This window comes from Diabrotica virgifera, chromosome 9 (assembly GCF_917563875.1).
Source record: "Diabrotica virgifera virgifera chromosome 9, PGI_DIABVI_V3a".
NCBI classification, from domain to species: domain Eukaryota; kingdom Metazoa; phylum Arthropoda; class Insecta; order Coleoptera; family Chrysomelidae; genus Diabrotica; species Diabrotica virgifera.
In genome coordinates this window covers 152,065,552-152,083,656 of record NC_065451.1, presented here as the reverse complement: position 1 = coordinate 152,083,656, position 18,105 = coordinate 152,065,552, and the positions used below count along the sequence as shown (strand labels likewise).

The 18,105-nt window shown below is 32.6% G+C and overlaps 2 protein-coding genes and 1 long non-coding RNA gene across 10 annotated transcripts in view; 1 reads left to right on the top strand and 2 right to left on the bottom strand.

The window, feature by feature from the left end:
• The window catches only part of LOC126892350 (uncharacterized), a 127,908-nt gene extending 124,436 nt beyond the window's left edge, over nt 1-3,472 (top strand). The window contains exons 2-4 of the long non-coding RNA XR_007700796.1: nt 2,337-2,420; nt 3,009-3,176; nt 3,345-3,472. This is a non-coding gene — a long non-coding RNA (uncharacterized LOC126892350). The remainder of the gene's footprint in view (nt 1-2,336; nt 2,421-3,008; nt 3,177-3,344) is intronic.
• The window catches only part of LOC126892341 (zinc finger protein 729-like), a 418,287-nt gene that overhangs the window by 125,608 nt on the left and 274,574 nt on the right, over nt 1-18,105 (bottom strand). The gene's annotated exons all lie outside the window — the stretch shown is intronic.
• The window catches only part of LOC126892343 (zinc finger protein 845-like), a 369,452-nt gene continuing 352,866 nt past the window's right edge, over nt 1,520-18,105 (bottom strand). For all 3 annotated transcript variants that reach the window (XM_050661863.1, XM_050661864.1, XM_050661862.1), the window contains exon 2: nt 1,520-3,602. In XM_050661863.1, the coding sequence (XP_050517820.1) occupies nt 1,654-3,602 (1,949 nt within the window). In that variant the 3' untranslated portion in view covers nt 1,520-1,653. The remainder of the gene's footprint in view (nt 3,603-18,105) is intronic.

The window sequence follows — 18,105 nt, the reverse complement described above, 5'->3', positions numbered from 1 at the left end:
AAACGTCTCTGTCCACTACCAGAGGCGTACGACGGGGGAAAGTGAATGGTTGACCCTTTCCAATTCTACGCCACTGGTGGAATTGCTATTCTAGTTCAATTTTTGGATTCTCCAATACTTTCTATGAAAATAATCTACTCTTCATTCGTAACGATAAAATCATTAGTTTTCGAGATCTATGAAGTTAAAAATGAAACGACACGGTTATTTTGATTAATATATTGTGCCGCGTCATTGTTAATTTCAAATATCTCGAAAACTAATCATTTTATCGTTATGAATGAGGAGTATATTATTTTCATAGAAAGTATTGAAAAATTAAAAAATTACACTAAAATAGCAATTTCGTCAGTGGCGTAGAATTTGGGAAGGGTCAACCAGCCACTATCCTCTGTCGTACGCCTCTGGTAGTAGCTAGAAACGTTTATTTATCTTAATTTATTAGGGTGTACAGTACCTACACTTTCTGCCACGTACGATAAGGATACGCCAAATAGTTTTAAAGTACTGGGTACAAATAGTTTTTAAATTTTAATCATATGAATCATATCATATGTAATAAATTAATCAAAATAACTGTGCCGTTTCATATTTAACTTCAAATATCTCGAAAACTAATGACTTTATCGTTACCAATGAGGAGTATATTATTTACGTAGAAAGTATTGGAGAATCTAAAAATGGCACTAAAATAGAATTTCCTCCAGTGGCGTAGAATTTGAGAAGGGTCAACCATTTACTATCCCCAGTCGTACGCCTCTTGTAGTAGCTAGAAACGTTTGTTTATCATAATTTATTAGTGTTGTTCTGAAGCTATTTCCTTGTGGCATTTTTATAATTAAGTATTTTATATGGGAAATAAGCCACAATTTTACTAAAAAATAAATTTATTAACGTTTCGAAGCCCAAATCGGGTTTCGTTGTCAAAATACAAAATACTATTAAAATAAACAAAAATGTTGTTGCTAAGTAAAAAAAATTCTTCTAATAATTTATTTAATCTGACTCATTTATATTGGCAATTCAGACGTATATTATACATTTTAAAGTAGAAGACTTTAAAATGATATCACCAATATTTATGAGTTGCGTTCCTGGGACGACTTTACTAAAAGATAGTTCATTGATATTCTTGAGTTGGGATTGATTTCATATAATCGAATGAACTATCTTTTAGTAAAGTCGTCCCAGGAACGCAACTCATAAATATTGGTGATATCATTTTAAAGTCTTCTACTTTAAAATGTATAATATACGTCTGAATTGCCAATATAAATGAGTCAGATTAAATAAATTATTAGAAGAATTTTTTTACTTAGCAACAACAGTTTTGTTTATTTTAATAGTATGTATAATAAATTCGCCCTGAGAATTTGATTTATTGATGTTTATTAAATTTTAAAGTAATTAATAAAAGTAATGATAATCTCACAAGAAGAAAAAAATCAGATCATAATAGTATATAAATTAGACTCTGTAATATTTTTAATAAATTACATATTAATTAAAGTTTGTAAAATAAAAAATATAAATCGTGTTTTTATTTAAAATAACTTAAACATAAATATAAATAGAATCATAAATAAAAATAATAAAGAGTCAATTCGTATAACATTATGTAGTTGAGTACACTGCTCACCACAAATTTCACATTCACAAAGGTCTTTTACCACTGTGAACTAGCATATGCCTATTTAAATTACTTTTGCGACTAAACTGCTGACTACAAATTTCACATTTATAAGGTTTTTTACCACTGTGAACTAGCATATGACTATTTAAAGTACGGTTGAGACTAAACTGTTTATTACAATTTTCACATTTATAAGGTTTTTCACCAGTGTGAACAGTCATAATATGCTCTTTTAAACTACGTAGGTAACTAAACTGTTCACTACAAATTTCACAGTTATAAGGTTTTTCACCAGTGTGAACTCTCATATGCTCACTTAAACTACCTTTTATAGTAAACTGCTTACTACAAATTTCACATTTATAAGGTTTTTCGCCCGAGTGACCTCTCATATGCACCTTTAAACTACTCCTTATATAAAACTGCTTACTACAAATTTCACATTTATAAGGTCTTTCACCCGTGTGCATTTTCATGTGCGTATTTAAGTGACTTAGGTCACTAAACTGCTTACTACAAATTTCACATTTATAAGGCTTTTCACCAGTGTGAACTCTCATATGCACCTTTAAACTACTTAGTCGAGTAAACGGCTTACTACAAATTTCACATTCATAAAGTCTTTCACCTGTATGAATTCTCATATGCTCCTTTAAAGTACCATTTTCAGTAAAGAGCTTACTACAAATGTCGCATTTATAAGGTTTTTCACCCGTGTGAATTTTCATATGCTTATCTAAACCACTTTTGCGACTAAACTGCTTACTACAAATTTCGCATTTATAGGGTTTTTCACCAGTGTGAACTCTCATATGCTCATTTAAACTACTAAGGTAACTAAACTGCTTACTACAAATTTCACATTTATAACGTTTTTCACCAATGTGAATCTTCATATGCGTATTTAAATTACTTATGTGACTAAACTGCTTACAACAAATTTTACATTTATAAGGTTTTTCACCCGCGTGAATTTTCATATGCTTATCTAAACCACTTTTGCGACTAAACTGCTTACTACAAATTTCACATTTATAAGGTCTTTCGCCCGAGTGAACTCTCATATGCACCTTTAAACTACTCTTTATATAAAACAGCTTACTACAAATTTCACATTTATAAGGTCTTTCACCCGTGTGAATTTTCATGTGCGTATTTAAGTTACTTAGTTCACTAAACTGCTTACTACAAATTTCACATTTATAAGGTTTTTCACCAGTGTGAACTCTCATATGCAGCTTTAAACTACTTAGTCGAGTAAACGGCTTACTACAAATTTCACATTCATAAAGTCTTTCACCTGTATGAATTCTCATATGCTCCTTTAAAGTACCATTTTCAGTAAACAGCTTACTACAAATGTCGCATTTATAAGGTTTTTCACCCGTGTGAATTTTCATATGCTTATCTAAACCACTTTTGCGACTAAACTGCTTACTACAAATTTCGCATTTATAAGGTTTTTCACCAGTGTGAACTCTCATATGCTCATTTAAACTACTAAGGTAACTAAACTGCTTAATACAAATTTCACACTTATAAGGTTTTTCACCAATGTGAATCTTCATATGCTTATTTAAATTACTTATGTGACCAAACTGCTTACTACAAATTTTACATTTATAAGGTTTTTCACCAGTGTGAACAGTCATATGATCATTTAAACTACTAAGGTAACTAAACTGCTTAATACAAATTTCACATTTATAAGGTTTTTCACCAATGTGAATCTTCATATGCTTATTTAAATTACTTATGTGACTAAACTGCTTACTACAAATTTTACATTTATAAGGTTTTTCACCAGTGTGAACTCTCATATGATCCTTTAAACTACTTTTTACAATAAACAGCTTACAACAAATTTTACATTTATACAGTCTTTCGCCGGTATAAGTTTTCAAATATGCTTTGGGAGCATTTACTGGTTTGGTACTTGTAACTTCCATTGTAATATCGTGTGGAACACCTAAAAGAAAAACCAAAGTATAAGAATTTGTTTTTTAATAAAAGAAAATATTTGCCAGAACAAAAGTTTTAAAAAGAAATACATAAAGTAATAAAAAAAAATTAAAACACAAAGGAGGTCTAAACCTCCGAGGTGTTCAACCGGGATGAAGCCTTAGAGCTGTGTAAAAAAACTTACATATTTATTAGCATTTAGTATTAGCATTGTTTAAAAAAAGGATAGTTAGCCAACCTTTACGAGAGTCTTGATTGACTTTCAATCTGCCGTCAGGTAGCGGCCCCTAGTAGTAAATTTCAGAAACTAATTACAGAAATTTAATTCAGACTTTTACTGGAATATATTCTTCACCACTACTTGTCCATCTCTATACAAGGATGCCAGATTGTGAAGAAAATATAAGATTTGGATTTTCACAAGAGCTATCACCTTGTAATTAACACGCAAATTGTGTACTGTTTGAGCATGACTCATAGCGCTTGTCAAAACCATTACCTTCTACCATTGTATTCGTCTTGTGATAGACAACTTGACTATTTCCAGCGAATGTTTCAAATAATAATGTAATACTTAAAAGATTACTTTTGACAGACTCTCGTATAACAGGTCCCATCTCCACACGCACAGAGCCACATCGATCTTTCTAGATAAGACGCGATGCAGCGGGCCGGAAGACGAGCAATTAAGCGAATGTCGCGACAATAACTAGAGATGGGTAGAATCTTCCAGAAATAACGGCTGGGCTATATATAGGAACGGATTTTGTAAATAGAGTTAGTTTAAGCTAGAGTTTGCAAAGTAAACTTGTATAAATAAATTAATAAAGTCGTATATAAATACGAACCGCTAGTTTCATTGTAATTATAAGTTATTACAGTAAAAACTGCTACAGTTGGTGTCCGGTGTTCGGTAAACTTAATGCAGTAAACTTGGTGCGATATAAATAAAAGTGAAGTAAAAAAAATTAAAAGACTTTTGAACTTTACTCTTCGGGAATAATTAAAGTGCGTGAATTGTTTGGTATTCGGAAAGACTTTTAAAAGAACATTTGAGAAGTACGTGTGTGCCGACCAGAGATGCTGCTAGCAGACCTTCCTCAAAAAAGTTGCGGGAGCAGTTAGAAGAACGCGAGTTAGATGTTAGTGAGTCCAAGAAAGTCCTGCAAGCACGACTCGAGGAGGTTCTCAGGAAGAATGGAGATGACCCAGAGACGTTCCACTTCAAGTCAGCGGAAGAAACAATCTTATCGAAATTTGAAACTGTTTCTCAAACGATCGATGAAACTTCTCAAAAGATTCTAGAAAAAACGACGATAAATTCGAAAATGTTGCTAAAATATTTGACGAGACTTCTCAAGTAATTAAAGATGTTTGTAAACAAAACAACGAGAAACTTGAATAAGTTTTTAGAACATTCGATAAGATACAGGAAAGTGTAGAAGACAAAGAAGATGTCATCCGCTTACTAACTACATGCGACATAACCATACCCGGTAATAGTGAGAAAATTCTGATGACCAGACTTGATGAACACTGCCGAGAGGGAAGTTTAAGGATGGTCGAAGATGTGGACAATGTGAAATTCCTAACGGCAAAAACTTTGGTGAGAGTTCGAGATGTCGTCCCTGTAAGAGTTATGAATTTAAAGGAAACTGCTATCAAGTTGAGTAGAGGAGCTTTGATCGGACAGTGTGTTCCCGTGGCTTCAATTTGATCTATGAATACCAATGAGAAATCATCGAAGTCGAAGTATCCAAAGAGCTAGTTGAGATGGTCATTGAAGATGCCAAGATCTTGATCATGAACGAACGAAAAAAGTGAGGTCAATGCTGATACGAGTATCAAGATGTTTTTGCTATCGATAAGAAGGATAAGGGCAAAACAAGCATAGTAACGCATAAAATAAATACCAGACGCTCAGCCAATCAGACAACGGCCTAGACGACTCCCATTTGCGAAAAGAGATGAAGCCGAAGAGATTATCAAGGATATGGACAAACAGGGGGTTATTGAACCATCAAACAGTCCATGGACATCACCAGTAGTTCTGGTAAAGAAGAAAGATGGTTCAACGCGTTTTTGTATTGACTACCGCCAGCTCAATACGGTAACAAAAAAAGATAGGTATCCTTTGCCCAGAATAGATGATACATTGGATACTCTCTCCGGTTCTCGTTGGTTCTTCACACTCGATTTAAAGAGTGGATATTGGCACGTAGATATGGAGCCAGTCGATCGGGAGAAAACCGCATTTTCGATAGGATCAGGGTTTTCTCAGTTTACGGCTATGCCTTTTGGTTTATGTAATGCTCCTGTCACATTTGAAAGATTAATGGAGGCAGTTTTAAGAGGTCTAACATGGAAAACATGCCTGGTTTACTTGGATGATGTAATTGTGGTTGGAAGGTCCTTTGATGAACATGCCAAGAATCTAATAGAAGTCTTTCAACGATTGAGGGCAGCGAACTTGAAGTTAAGTCCGAAGAAATGTCACATGTTTCGGCGAGAAGTTAAGTATTTGGGACATATTTGGGATTGAAGCAATTAAAGATGGGCCAGTACCAAGAGATAAACATGAAATTAGAAGTTTCCTTGGCCTATGTACATATTGCCGACGATTTGTCAAAGGATTTGCCAATATCTCCAAGCCCCTAACAAAGTTGACGGAGGAGGGCAAAGAATATACATGGAGTGAAGAGTGTCAAAAAGCTTTCGAGCACCTACAAATGGCTCTGATTAGTGCATCAATATTAAGCTACCCGCACCAGGCAGGAAAAAGTCATCGCTTATTTCAGCAAAGTCCTGTCGAAACCAGAAAGAAACTATTGCGTTACCAGAAGAGAACTTCTGGGCGTAGTGAAAGGCTTGCGAACATTCCCATAAATACTTGTATGGCAGAAAGTTCCTTCTTCGCACAGATCACGCTGCTCTAAAATGGCTCATACAATTCCGTAATCCAGAGGGCCAGATGGCAAAATGGTTAGAACGATTACAAGAATATATGATTACGAGATAGAACACAGGACCGGAAGAGTTCATTCAAATGCTGATGCCATTTCGAGACGACCATGCAGTGCAAATTGTAATCACTATGCTAAATTAGAGGAATGATTTTTCCCCGTGAGACGAACCACCGTAGTTAATAGTTAATGAGCAATGGCAGCCCCAACAGTTACAAGACGCCCAAGAAGATGATCCATGTATAAAAAGAGTATTGGATCGGATGCGTCAAGGTGAGAGACCTAGTTGGCAAAACATTAGTGCATGTAGTCCAGAAGTCAATGCCTACTGGAGCCAATGGAATTGCCTGGTACTAAAACATGATCTTCTTTACAGATTCTTTGAGAGTGATGATGGTACAGAATCTAAGCTTCAGTTGATTGTACCTAAAAGTAAAGTTTCAGAAGTATTGCGTCAGTTGCATGACGGTGCATCAGGTGGACACTTTGGTATTACGAAGACTCTGCAAAAGGTTCGAGAATGGTTCTATTGGGTGAACTGTAAAGATGATGTACGAAGATGGTACCGGAAATGTGAACTGTGTGCATCCAGTAATGGTCCAGTTGGTAAAAAGAGAGCACCCATGAGACAGTACAACGTTGGTAGTCCTATGGAAAGAGTAGCGATCGACATTGCAGGTCAATTTCCAGAAACCGATGCTGGAAATAAATATATCCTATTAGCTATGGATTATTTTACGAAATGGACCGAGGCCTATACATTACCAAATCAAGAAGCTGCTACCGTTGCAGAGGTACTTGTTAAAGAATTCTTCAGTCGATTTGGTGTTCCCTTGGAGATCCATTCCGACCAAGGGCGAAACTTTGAGTCAGCCCTTTTCCAAAACGTTTGTAAATTGATTGGTGTCAATAAGACCAGAATGACACCCCTGTATCCTCAATCAGATGGAATAGTCGAGAGGATGAACCGAACGATGGGTAAACACTTGTCCAAAGTTGTATCTGAACATCAGCGAGATTGGGACCAGCACATTCATTTATTCCTGATGGCCTACCGCTCGGCCGTGAATGAAACTACAGGTCAGACACCAACCTGCCTGATGTTGGGTCGTGAAGTTCGTTTGCCCTGCGACCTAGAGTTTGGCTGCAGACCCTCCGAGGAACATGTTGCAGGCGAAGAATACGTCGACTGCCTGAAGCTACGAATGAACAACATTCATGAACTTGCCCGACAACACATCCAGATAGCCAGTGACAGAATGAAAGATCAATATGATTCTCGATGCAAGAATGAGAGCTTCGAAATAGGTGATCTTGTCTGGATTTATAATCCACAACGTCGTCGCGGCTTGTGTTCTAAACTGCAAAGACAATGGGAAGGTCCGTATGAAGTTAAGAAGAAAATAAATGACGTAATATACAGAATTAAGAAGTTCCCAAACGGTAAACCAAAAGTTATTCACATAAATCGTCTTGCACCATATGCTGGCTCAAATGAAACAGAAGAAGCCCGAGTCCTCCAACAGAAGATGAAAGATGCCGCACAGCCTAGTTTTAAGAAATTTATGTCAAATTACGCAGAGAGAAGGAGTGCTAGATTCGGTGCTAGAATAGTGCTACAATAATAATTGTTTTTTATAATTTGGGACTTGCTAAATCTAAATCGGCCAGTAACCTGTTTAAATGATTTAAATCCTGCCTTAGAATTTTCTGTAAAAAATATTTATTTGTGTGTCATATATTAAATTTGTTTATTTGATTTGTTAGAAAAGGATTAAACATTTAATTAAAATATATTCGATGCCATTGTCTTAGAAGACTTATCCGGGGGTTTATATTTTAGTCAAGACTAAAATTTTTAGTCCAAGTAATGAAGCTTAAAATAGGACAAAACCTCGCAATTTTTACAGAATGGATCGATTTGCTTGAAAATTTGAGAATAAGTAGTGGATAGTCCAAGGATCAAAATTATATGATGCCAAAAGGCGCTTTTACCATGGGGGTGGTTGCCACCCCATCTCGGGGGTGGAAATTTTTTTGTTATATTTTGACTGCAAAAGTTGATAAAAACATTAATTCCAAGCAAAAAATGTTCTATACATTTTTTTGATAAAATTAATAGTTTTCGATTTATTCGCTATCGAAAGTGGTAGTTTTGTATCAAAAAAATAAATGTTTTTCGATATAGGCTCATTTACGATTCACTCAATTTTTGCAGTAGAAAAAATTTTTTCAAACCACCTTCTTGTGAATGAAATATCCTACAATTTTATATTGAAACATTTTTTCGTATCTCTGATGCTAATCTTTCTATTCTGAAGAAAATGACATTTTTTTACCAAACTACAAAATTTCGTTATTCGCTTTTAACTCCAGTTTTTTAAAAACTAATCATTGTAAGCCAGTCAAACTTCTACAATCTATTAATAAGACATAAATAAAGAAGAATGAATAAGGCCAATGACTAAAAACACCGCTAACTTACATTATTATGCTTCCAATTGGATATCTCCTTTTTTTTCAAAAATATATTGATTTTTTAACCGTAACTCTTTTATTTTTTATCTTAGAAAGTTTGGTAAAAAATCATTTTGTAAGTTTTTGCAAGATCTTTAAGCTTATTGATATTGAATCTTTTTAAAGTCCTCAGTCGCAAAAAGAGGTGACTTTGAAAGAGTTGGTAAAGGTGGTTTTTGCATGCTATTACAAGTTTTAATTGTCAATAGCTCACTCAATTTTGGCCGTAGAAAAAATTCTTGCAAATTGGGTTCTTGGGAATTAAATAAGCTACAATTTCATATTTAAACATTTTTTCGTATCTCTGATTCTAATCTTTATATTCTGAAGAAAAGGTCATTTTTTTCCAAACTACAAAAATACGTTATTCGCTTTTAACTCCATTTTTTTAACTAATCGTTGTAAGCCCGTCAAAATTCTAGAGCCTATTAACAATATATAAGTAAAGAAGACCAAATAAGGTCAATGACGAATTTTAATTAGGGTGGTGATTAGGGGGTTGGTTCCGACAACTTTTTCGTTGAAAAAAATAGGGACTGATATTCTTTTCATTATAAGTCACTTAATTTTTGAGCTAGAGACCTTTATTTTATTTCAAGAGATAGATATTTTTAAATACTTTAAATTAGTTTGAACTAGTTATCCTCGAAAAATGCATAGTTTTCCCGTCTTTTGACTTTGAAACTACAATATTTAGCATTTGACGAAGAAGAGCTAACATATAATAAAGCATAGCTTGATTACTATTGGTCTTAAAGAAAATTAAGAAAAACGGTTTTGTGTATTTTTTCAAAAGGTACATTTTTTTAAGTAAATTTGTTTTATAGTCCGTTCTTTAACGGTAAAATATTGCAAAACCTCTAAATTTTAAAGAACCGCTTGGATTGACATGAAATTTGGCATGCACATAGCTAACAAGTCAAAGAAAAAAAGTGATATTGTGCCGATATGTGCTTTTGCCCTGGGAGTGGTTTTCACCACCTCTTGGGGGTGAAAAATATTTGTCCAAAGAAAGTCAGGAAATGGATAAACTGGCTAATTTTAAGTAACTTTTGTTCTATAGAGTTTTTTCACTAAGTCAATACTTTTCGAGTTATTTGGGAGTGAATATGTTCATTTTTTCAACAAAATAACCACGCTTTTAGACGGTTTCTCGCAAATAACTCAAATAGTAAGTATTTTGTCGAAAAAACGTTCTTAGCAAAACTATAGCCTGTAAAAATTTTTAAAAAATGGTGTATATATCACGTCTCGACACCTAGTAGAAGCAGAGTTATAGCTAATGAAAAATAGGTTCATATTCGTCAAATTCCAAATGGAATACTTTAACGTGAAATAACCAAAAATGAAGCACATTTCGGGGAAAACTTATTACAACTTATTTAAAGTGTTTAAAAAAAGCTTCATTTTTGTTTTATAAAAAAAATTTCTAGCATGAAAATTAAACAAGTTACGCTCAAAATAAAGTTAGTCCCTTTTGGTTTTGGTAAAAAAATCTAGAAAATCACCCCCTAATTAGTATCTTAAATGAATTTAATCGTTACGACTTCACAAGTTTCTTGACTCGTGTATATATTGTTTATATGATCTGTAAGTTTCATCGGTTCAAAGTCCTTATTATTGAAAGGGCTGTAGTTAAAAGGGGTTGAAGAGTCACTGATCACGAATGTATGCAAATTTTTAAACACCAAATCTTAATCAAATTTTGTCTAACAGGAAAACAAAAAAATACATGATATTCAGAAAAGAAAATCTGACTTTTTTTGTATTTCGAAATTTTTGGTATTTCTAACAATTTTTAAGTTATTTTGAAAAAAAGCATATTTTTCGAAATTTAAATTTTAAAAAATTTTACTTTGAAACCAAATTTTTTCAAAAATAAGCACTTTGAATCGATGAAACTTACAGATCATATAAACACAACATAAGTAAAATAATTTGTGGAGCGGTAACGATTAATTTAATTTAAGTTGCTAATTAGGGGGTGGTTTTTCCGATTTTTTTTTGCAAAAATAAAAGGGACCAACTTTATTTTGAGCGTAACTTGCTTAAATTTAATGCTAGAAACTTTTTGTAAAAACAGGTATAAGGCTTAAAAAAGTTATAATAGGTTTTCCCCAAAAAGTGCTTAATTTTTTGGATACTTCACGTCGAAATATTCTATTTTGAAATTTGGTGAATATGAATCTATTTTTCATTGGCTATAACTCTGGTTATACGAGATCCAGAGACCTAACGTGTACACAATTTTTTTTACTTTTTTATAGGCTAAATTTTTGCTAAGAACGTTTTTTTCGACAAAATACTTACTTTCTGAGTTATTTGCGAAAAACCGTCTAAAAATGTGGTTATTTTGTTGAAAAATGACATATTCACTTGCAAATAATTCGAAAAGTGTTGACTTGGCGAAAAAGCTCTATAGAACAAAAGTTACTTAAAATTAGTCAGTATACCCATTTCCGGAATTAGTTTGGACATACCTTTTTTCACCCCCACGAGGGGGTGAAAGTCACCCCCAGGGCAAAAGCACACATCGGCACAATATCACTTTTTTTCTTTGACATGTAAGCTATAAGTATGCCAAATTTAATGTCAATCCAAGCGGTTCTTTAAAATTTAGAGCAAAAACCGTGAAAGAATGGACTATTAATAAAACGAAAACTTTTGGAGTTATTAGCAGAAAACTTATTGTTTTTTGCTTAGAATGAATGTTTTTACCAACTTTTGTGGTCAGAATATAATAAAAAATTTCCACCTCCGAGATGGGGTGGCAACCACCCCCATGGTAAAAGCGCCTTTCGGCATCATATAGATTTTGATGCTTGGAATATCCACTACTTATTTTCAAAATTTCAAGCAAATCGATCCATTCTTTAAAAATTGCGAGGTGAAAAGCTTCGGTTCCTGGACTATTTATAGGTTTTATGTATGTATGTTTTGGGAAAATGAAATTTTCAATGTTTTAAGGCGTTTAAAAAAGTAGTTAATACGTGGGTATGGTTTTTTGAGAATATTTTTAAAACAAATATGCAGATAAAATATTTTAAAATAATTTTAAGTTTAAATTACAAAGTGATACCTAGATATTGCAAAAAAAATTTATTTTTTTATTTTTTTTATTTAGCTAATGCCTCGACAACTAATGGCCATTGGCATGGTAGGTACGGTAAATTTTTACAGTTAGGTACCTAGTGTCATATGTAGTGTGTGTGTTGAGTAAGTGTCTTGTTACTTTGCAAAGTCGACGTCATTGTCTTTGCAAAGAGACGCTAATTGTATCCGAACGTCTGCGGTGCCTCCGGTGAGTACCGATCCCACAAGGACAGAAACTATTTTCATTTATTAATTTATAATACACGAAAAATTTCTGACCCTGGTGAGATTCGAACTCACGACCTTTCGGATTTTTCGATCCAAAGGTAGGCGCTCTTACCACTAAGCCACGGAGGGGGTTTATTGCAAAAATTAAATTCGCATTATTTTAATAATTTTATAACTTAAATCAAAATTATGAAATCTAGGTACGCATAAATTTTAATCACGAAAATAATACAAGGCTTAAAAAAAAACAAAACAAAATTGTTTACATAAGAGCGTAGACGCAAAATTTCGGAACAATGATTTTTAAATGCATTCATTTTTTTTATTTCTGAAAAAACTAATAAACATTTTTGAAAAATTTAAACGCAGAATAAAAGATTACATTACTCCAGAGGGCTGAAAGTTCCTTAGAATAATCAAAAAGTTTCTTTTGAGAGAAATATTAATTAAAATAATACTAAATTTTCTCTTTTTTTTCACCTCCGTAACTTATTAAAATAAACATTTTAGAAGTTTTTAGAGACTTTCCGCCTTCGATAATAATGTAATCTTTTGTTCTACGTTTAAATTTTTCAAAAATACGTATTAGTTTTCTCAGGATTCGAAAATAAAAGAATGCATTTAAAAATCATTGATCTGAAATTTTGCAACTACTCTCTTAAGTAAGTAAAAATGGATTGTAACTTTGTTAGTGCATTTGCTCACGGTTTTTGCTCTAAATTCTAAAGAACTGCTTCGATTGACATAAAATTTGGCTAGTTCAAGGTTCATTCGATAGTTCAACATGTCAACGAAAAAAACAAATGGATATTGTACCGATGTTTGCTTTTGCCCCGGCAGTCAGTTTCACCCCTCCTAGGGGGTGAAAATAAATACGTTCAAAATAAGTCCGGAAGTGGATAAACTTACTAATTCTAAGCAATTTTTGTTCCATAGCGTTTCCCCCTGTCAATACTCTTTGAGTTATTTACGAGTGAATATGTTCATTTTTCAACAAAAAACCCACGTTTTTAGACGGTTTTTCGCAAATAACTCAAAAAGTAGTTTATCGAAAAAAAAAAACGCAAAAAGATAGTCTATAAACAGTGAAAAATATGCAGTGACGGTTTAAGGCATCATGAGACCCTAGGCGGCCATAAGAAGTAGTCCGCTTATAGCGACCATTTACAGATATTTATGTTGTTTTGGGAAGTATTTACTCCAAAAATAAATTACAACAATGTAAAAAGATCATTTTTCTTTTTTTAGTTCTGTTACTTTGCTAATGATTTAAGTAAAATAACTGCATCTGATTTTATAGTGGGATCTTTTAATGTTTACTAGCAGCACTAAAACGTTCTAAAATTTTGGACCACATAATGGTTAAAAGAGCTATTTGATACTTATTCATTTTCCTATATAACATTATTTGTATATGCTTTAAACACAGCATCAAATCTAGCTGACAATATAGTATACGAGTCTTTTAACCGACATTTCGCAAAAACTTGTCATTAATAGTCCAGTTACTCACGGTTTTTTATTATTATATTTTATCGAAAAAATATTCTTAGGTAAAAGTAAAACAAATGGTGTATGTATGAAGTATGTACACCCAGTATAAGCAGAGCTATAGCCAATGAAAAGTAGATTATTATTCGACAAATTCCAAATCAAATAATTTAACGTAAATAACCAAAAAATAGAGCACTTTTCGGTGAAAACTCATCACAACTTTTTTAAAGTGTTCAAAAAGCTTTATGTTTCTTCTTATAAACAAGTTTCTAGTATAAAAATTAAGCAAGTTAACTCAAAATAATTTTGGTCCCATTTTTTGGGCAAAAAATCTAGGTTGTACTTAAGTATTATTTATATGATCTGTAAGTTTCACCGGTTCACAGTGCTTATATTTAAAAAATTATGATTTAAAGTAAAACAATTTTTTTTAATTTAAAAAAAAATTCTTTTTTTCAAAATCACCTAAAAATTATTAGTGACACCAAAAATCTTAAAAAAGAATGTGTGTGTACTTTGTACGCACGTAAGAAGTTATACTTCTATTATATGATTATATGATTATAAACGAAATTAATATACTTTTTATTTATATTTTATTTAAATATTAAATTAATTTATACTTACTACTTCTCAAACATTTTTATTAAAACAGTGCCAAAAATTAAAATAATAAAAAAATAAAACACACACAAACACACTAAAAATGCCACAAATGATTTCTGAACATTACTTGTCGGAAAAATTTTTAACTAAATACGTATTTTCTGAAAATAAAATTATATAATAAATATACTTACAATCATAAAATGTATAAAAAAAAATAAAAAAATAAAAGTTTCTATTGGGATTCGAACCAACTTACCACGCGGCTGGTATTTGCGTTGTATTGGGATTCTCTCGCATTAAAACTGCGCCACAGAGACAGCTTGTCATTATATGCGAAGATCGTCTAACTAAACAGATTAACCTTTTGACATTTTTAACTTATGTAAATTAAATTATTTTGATTTTGAATTGAAATGATTTAGAATTGAAAAAATACAACAAAACATAGAGTAAGAAGACAATATATTATGTAAATATAAATATAAATTATGTAAATAAAAGTATTACATACTACTTATGTATTTTGGTAGGTTCAAGGTAGGTATCGGAGCCCGTATAACGACTAATAAATTTCGCAATCACTTGCGTCGTGCAAAGTGGCTATGTTCAAATATCATAACAAAATTTCATCAACTATTTATAAAACACTTACCAGTGAAAGATTCTTTAGCTTTGAATAAGCGAGATCTGCGGCACTCATACTAGGCACAGTTTGATGAGCTTTCACATTGGCATGAAACAATCATCTCTTCTATGTAAATAAGTCCAAAAATATAATATGAAAACTATTTAAAAAGGCAGTATAACCATTAACTAACTTTTTGTTTGTTGTTTCTCTTCCTACAAATTTTAAAACGCAACAAGCATACATTATAACCAAACGCAGTCCCACAGCTGTGCCACAGCTGCCATATTGGATAATTTTTGTCATGTCATTTGAACATCCAATCAGAACAAAGTTATAATGCGCATGCGCCCGGTCGCTAGGTTTTCCCATATAAAATTTCACCGTCATTACGCCCGTAAAGAAGTATAACTTCAAAAAGTAAAAAATTTACGTTTTGCTTTTCTGAATATTTTAGATTTTTTCATACACTCGTAATTAGTGACTTGTTCAAGCCCTATCTACTACAGCTCTTTCATAAACAATCACTTTATACCAGTAAAACTTACAGAGCATATAAACAATACATAAGTAAAGTAGTTTGTGAAGCGGTAATGATTAATTTCATTTGGCATGCTAAATAGGGGGTTAATTTTCACCAGTTTTTTTAGCCAAAAAAAGGAATCAACTATATTTTGAGCGTATCTTGCTTACTTTTTATGCTAGAAACTTTTTAAAAACAATAACAAAGATTTTTTTAAACACTTTAAAAAAGTTATGATAAGTTTTCCCTGAAACGTGCTTTAAATGTTGGTCATTTCACCTTGAAATATTCGATTTGGAATTTGACGAATAAGAATCTACTTTTCGTTAGCGACAACTCTGCTTCTAGTCGGTCTACAGACTTCACACATACACCATTTTTTCAGTTTTTTATAAGTTATATTTTTGCTAAGAATATTTTTTTTGATAAAATAAAACGTGTTTTTCTTTTGTTTAAAAATGAAAATATTCACTCTCAAATAACTCGAAATGTATTGACTTGGTGAAAAAACTCTATTAAACAAAAGTTGTTTAAAATCAGTCAGTTTATCCACTTGCGGACGTATTTTGACCGTATATTTTTTCAACCCTGAGAAGAGGTGGACTCAACCTCAAAGCAAAAGAACAATCCGCACAATATCACTTTTTTTGACATGTTAGCTATGTGTATGCCAAATTTCATGTCAATTCAAGCTCTTCTTTAAAATCCAAAGGTTCTTTAAAATCCGGAGGTTTAGTAATATTTTATCGTGAGTAAATGGACTATAAGGCCCATTGGTGGGTGGAAATTTAAAAAAAAAGACGAATATTTCTTGAGTCAAGCCAAAATAATTAACAGCTTCTAAGCAAAATTTGCTTGCAAAATTTATTACCAAATTGAGGGAATGATTAGAACAAGAAATATAAAATGCCGTTGGAACTGCTTAATTTGGCTTGAAGTCGGTTGTATTTTCCTGACATAATTGACGGAAGACAAAACAAAAAACTGAATTTGATTGGAAATCATAAATTAACCATTCTCTTTTTCTTTCATTTTCTCTCATTTTTTTTAATTACTGCTTAATTAACTCAATATTAATTTTTGAGCGTGACACGGGCCCTAGGCGGCCGCGTAGTCCGTCTAATGGTTAAACCGGCGCTGAAAATATGGTGTATGTATGAGGTCTCTAGACTCGGTAAAAGCTAATGAAATATAGGTTCATATTCGTCAAATTCCAAGTCGATTATTTCAACGTGAAATAACAAAAAACATAAAGTACTTTTTGGGCAAAACTCATTAGATAAAACTTTTTTTAAGGTTTTGAAAAAAGCTTTTTTGAAAAGTTTCTAACAAAAAAAGTAAGCAAGTTGCGCTCAAAATAAAGTTAATCATTTTTTTTTAATAAAAATGGGGATAATCACCCCATAGTTAGCCCTAATTAATTTATAGGTCTCATAAGTATGATCAAATCTATTTCCTATGGAAAAGACAGTTTTTCAAGGTCACTAAATCCTATAATACCTTATGTTATCATATTTGACCTTAGAAGCATCGGACACTACTTTAAAATACCTTTCAAACTCATGTTTAGTGATCAAAATCGGTTAATCCGTGTAGAAGTTATGGAGCTTCAAATGTATAATCATAATCCATTTAACCATTATCGCCGAAATGGTCTAATTGTAGTGGTTACGACGCTAAAGTTGATCGGGCAATCATAGTTCATTTGCCAGCCATCCCAATATTTTTTTTCAATCTACAGTAAAACTTGTCATATCCGGATCAATGTGGCAACAGACCGATCCGGATATGAAAAAATCCGGATATCAAAACCACTTCTTTTATAGTTTTGAAACGCTTTCTCCTTCATACATTCCAGTAATTAACGCCGTCAACAACTTTCGTCGATAGACACGTTTTATAGATTCTATAATACATTATTTCGCCATCTTTTAGTTCCTTTGGGTCGGGATGAGAGGGTGCGTTTTCCAACAGCAGGACTGCCTTTCTCGGTAGATCCGGACGGCAGAACCGTCCGGATATGGGGAGGTCCGGATATGACAGGTTCGGATATGGCAGGTTGTACTGTATTTCGAATGGAAAAAATCTAGTGTACATTCGATGGACACAAAGAATTATATTGAAAAAAAGTATTGGGTTGGATGGGATATGAAATTGGATTGCCTTATCACTAATTTAGTGTCGTAACTACTAGCCCATTTGGGCGATAATGCGGCAAAGGTTTTTATAACGCTTAACGTGTAATCGAGAAACATTACATTCAAGTTCATACATTTATATTATAAAAAACTTTGAAAAACTCCTCATAGAAGAATAAAAAACCGCTAAACACCGTAAAAATGATGGTTCAGACAATATTCCAGCTACAAAAGAGCCGATATGAATATTACGTGGTGTAAAAATGTATTTACATTCTGATCGAAAATAAAATTCTAGTTTTATTTTGAAATATTTTTCC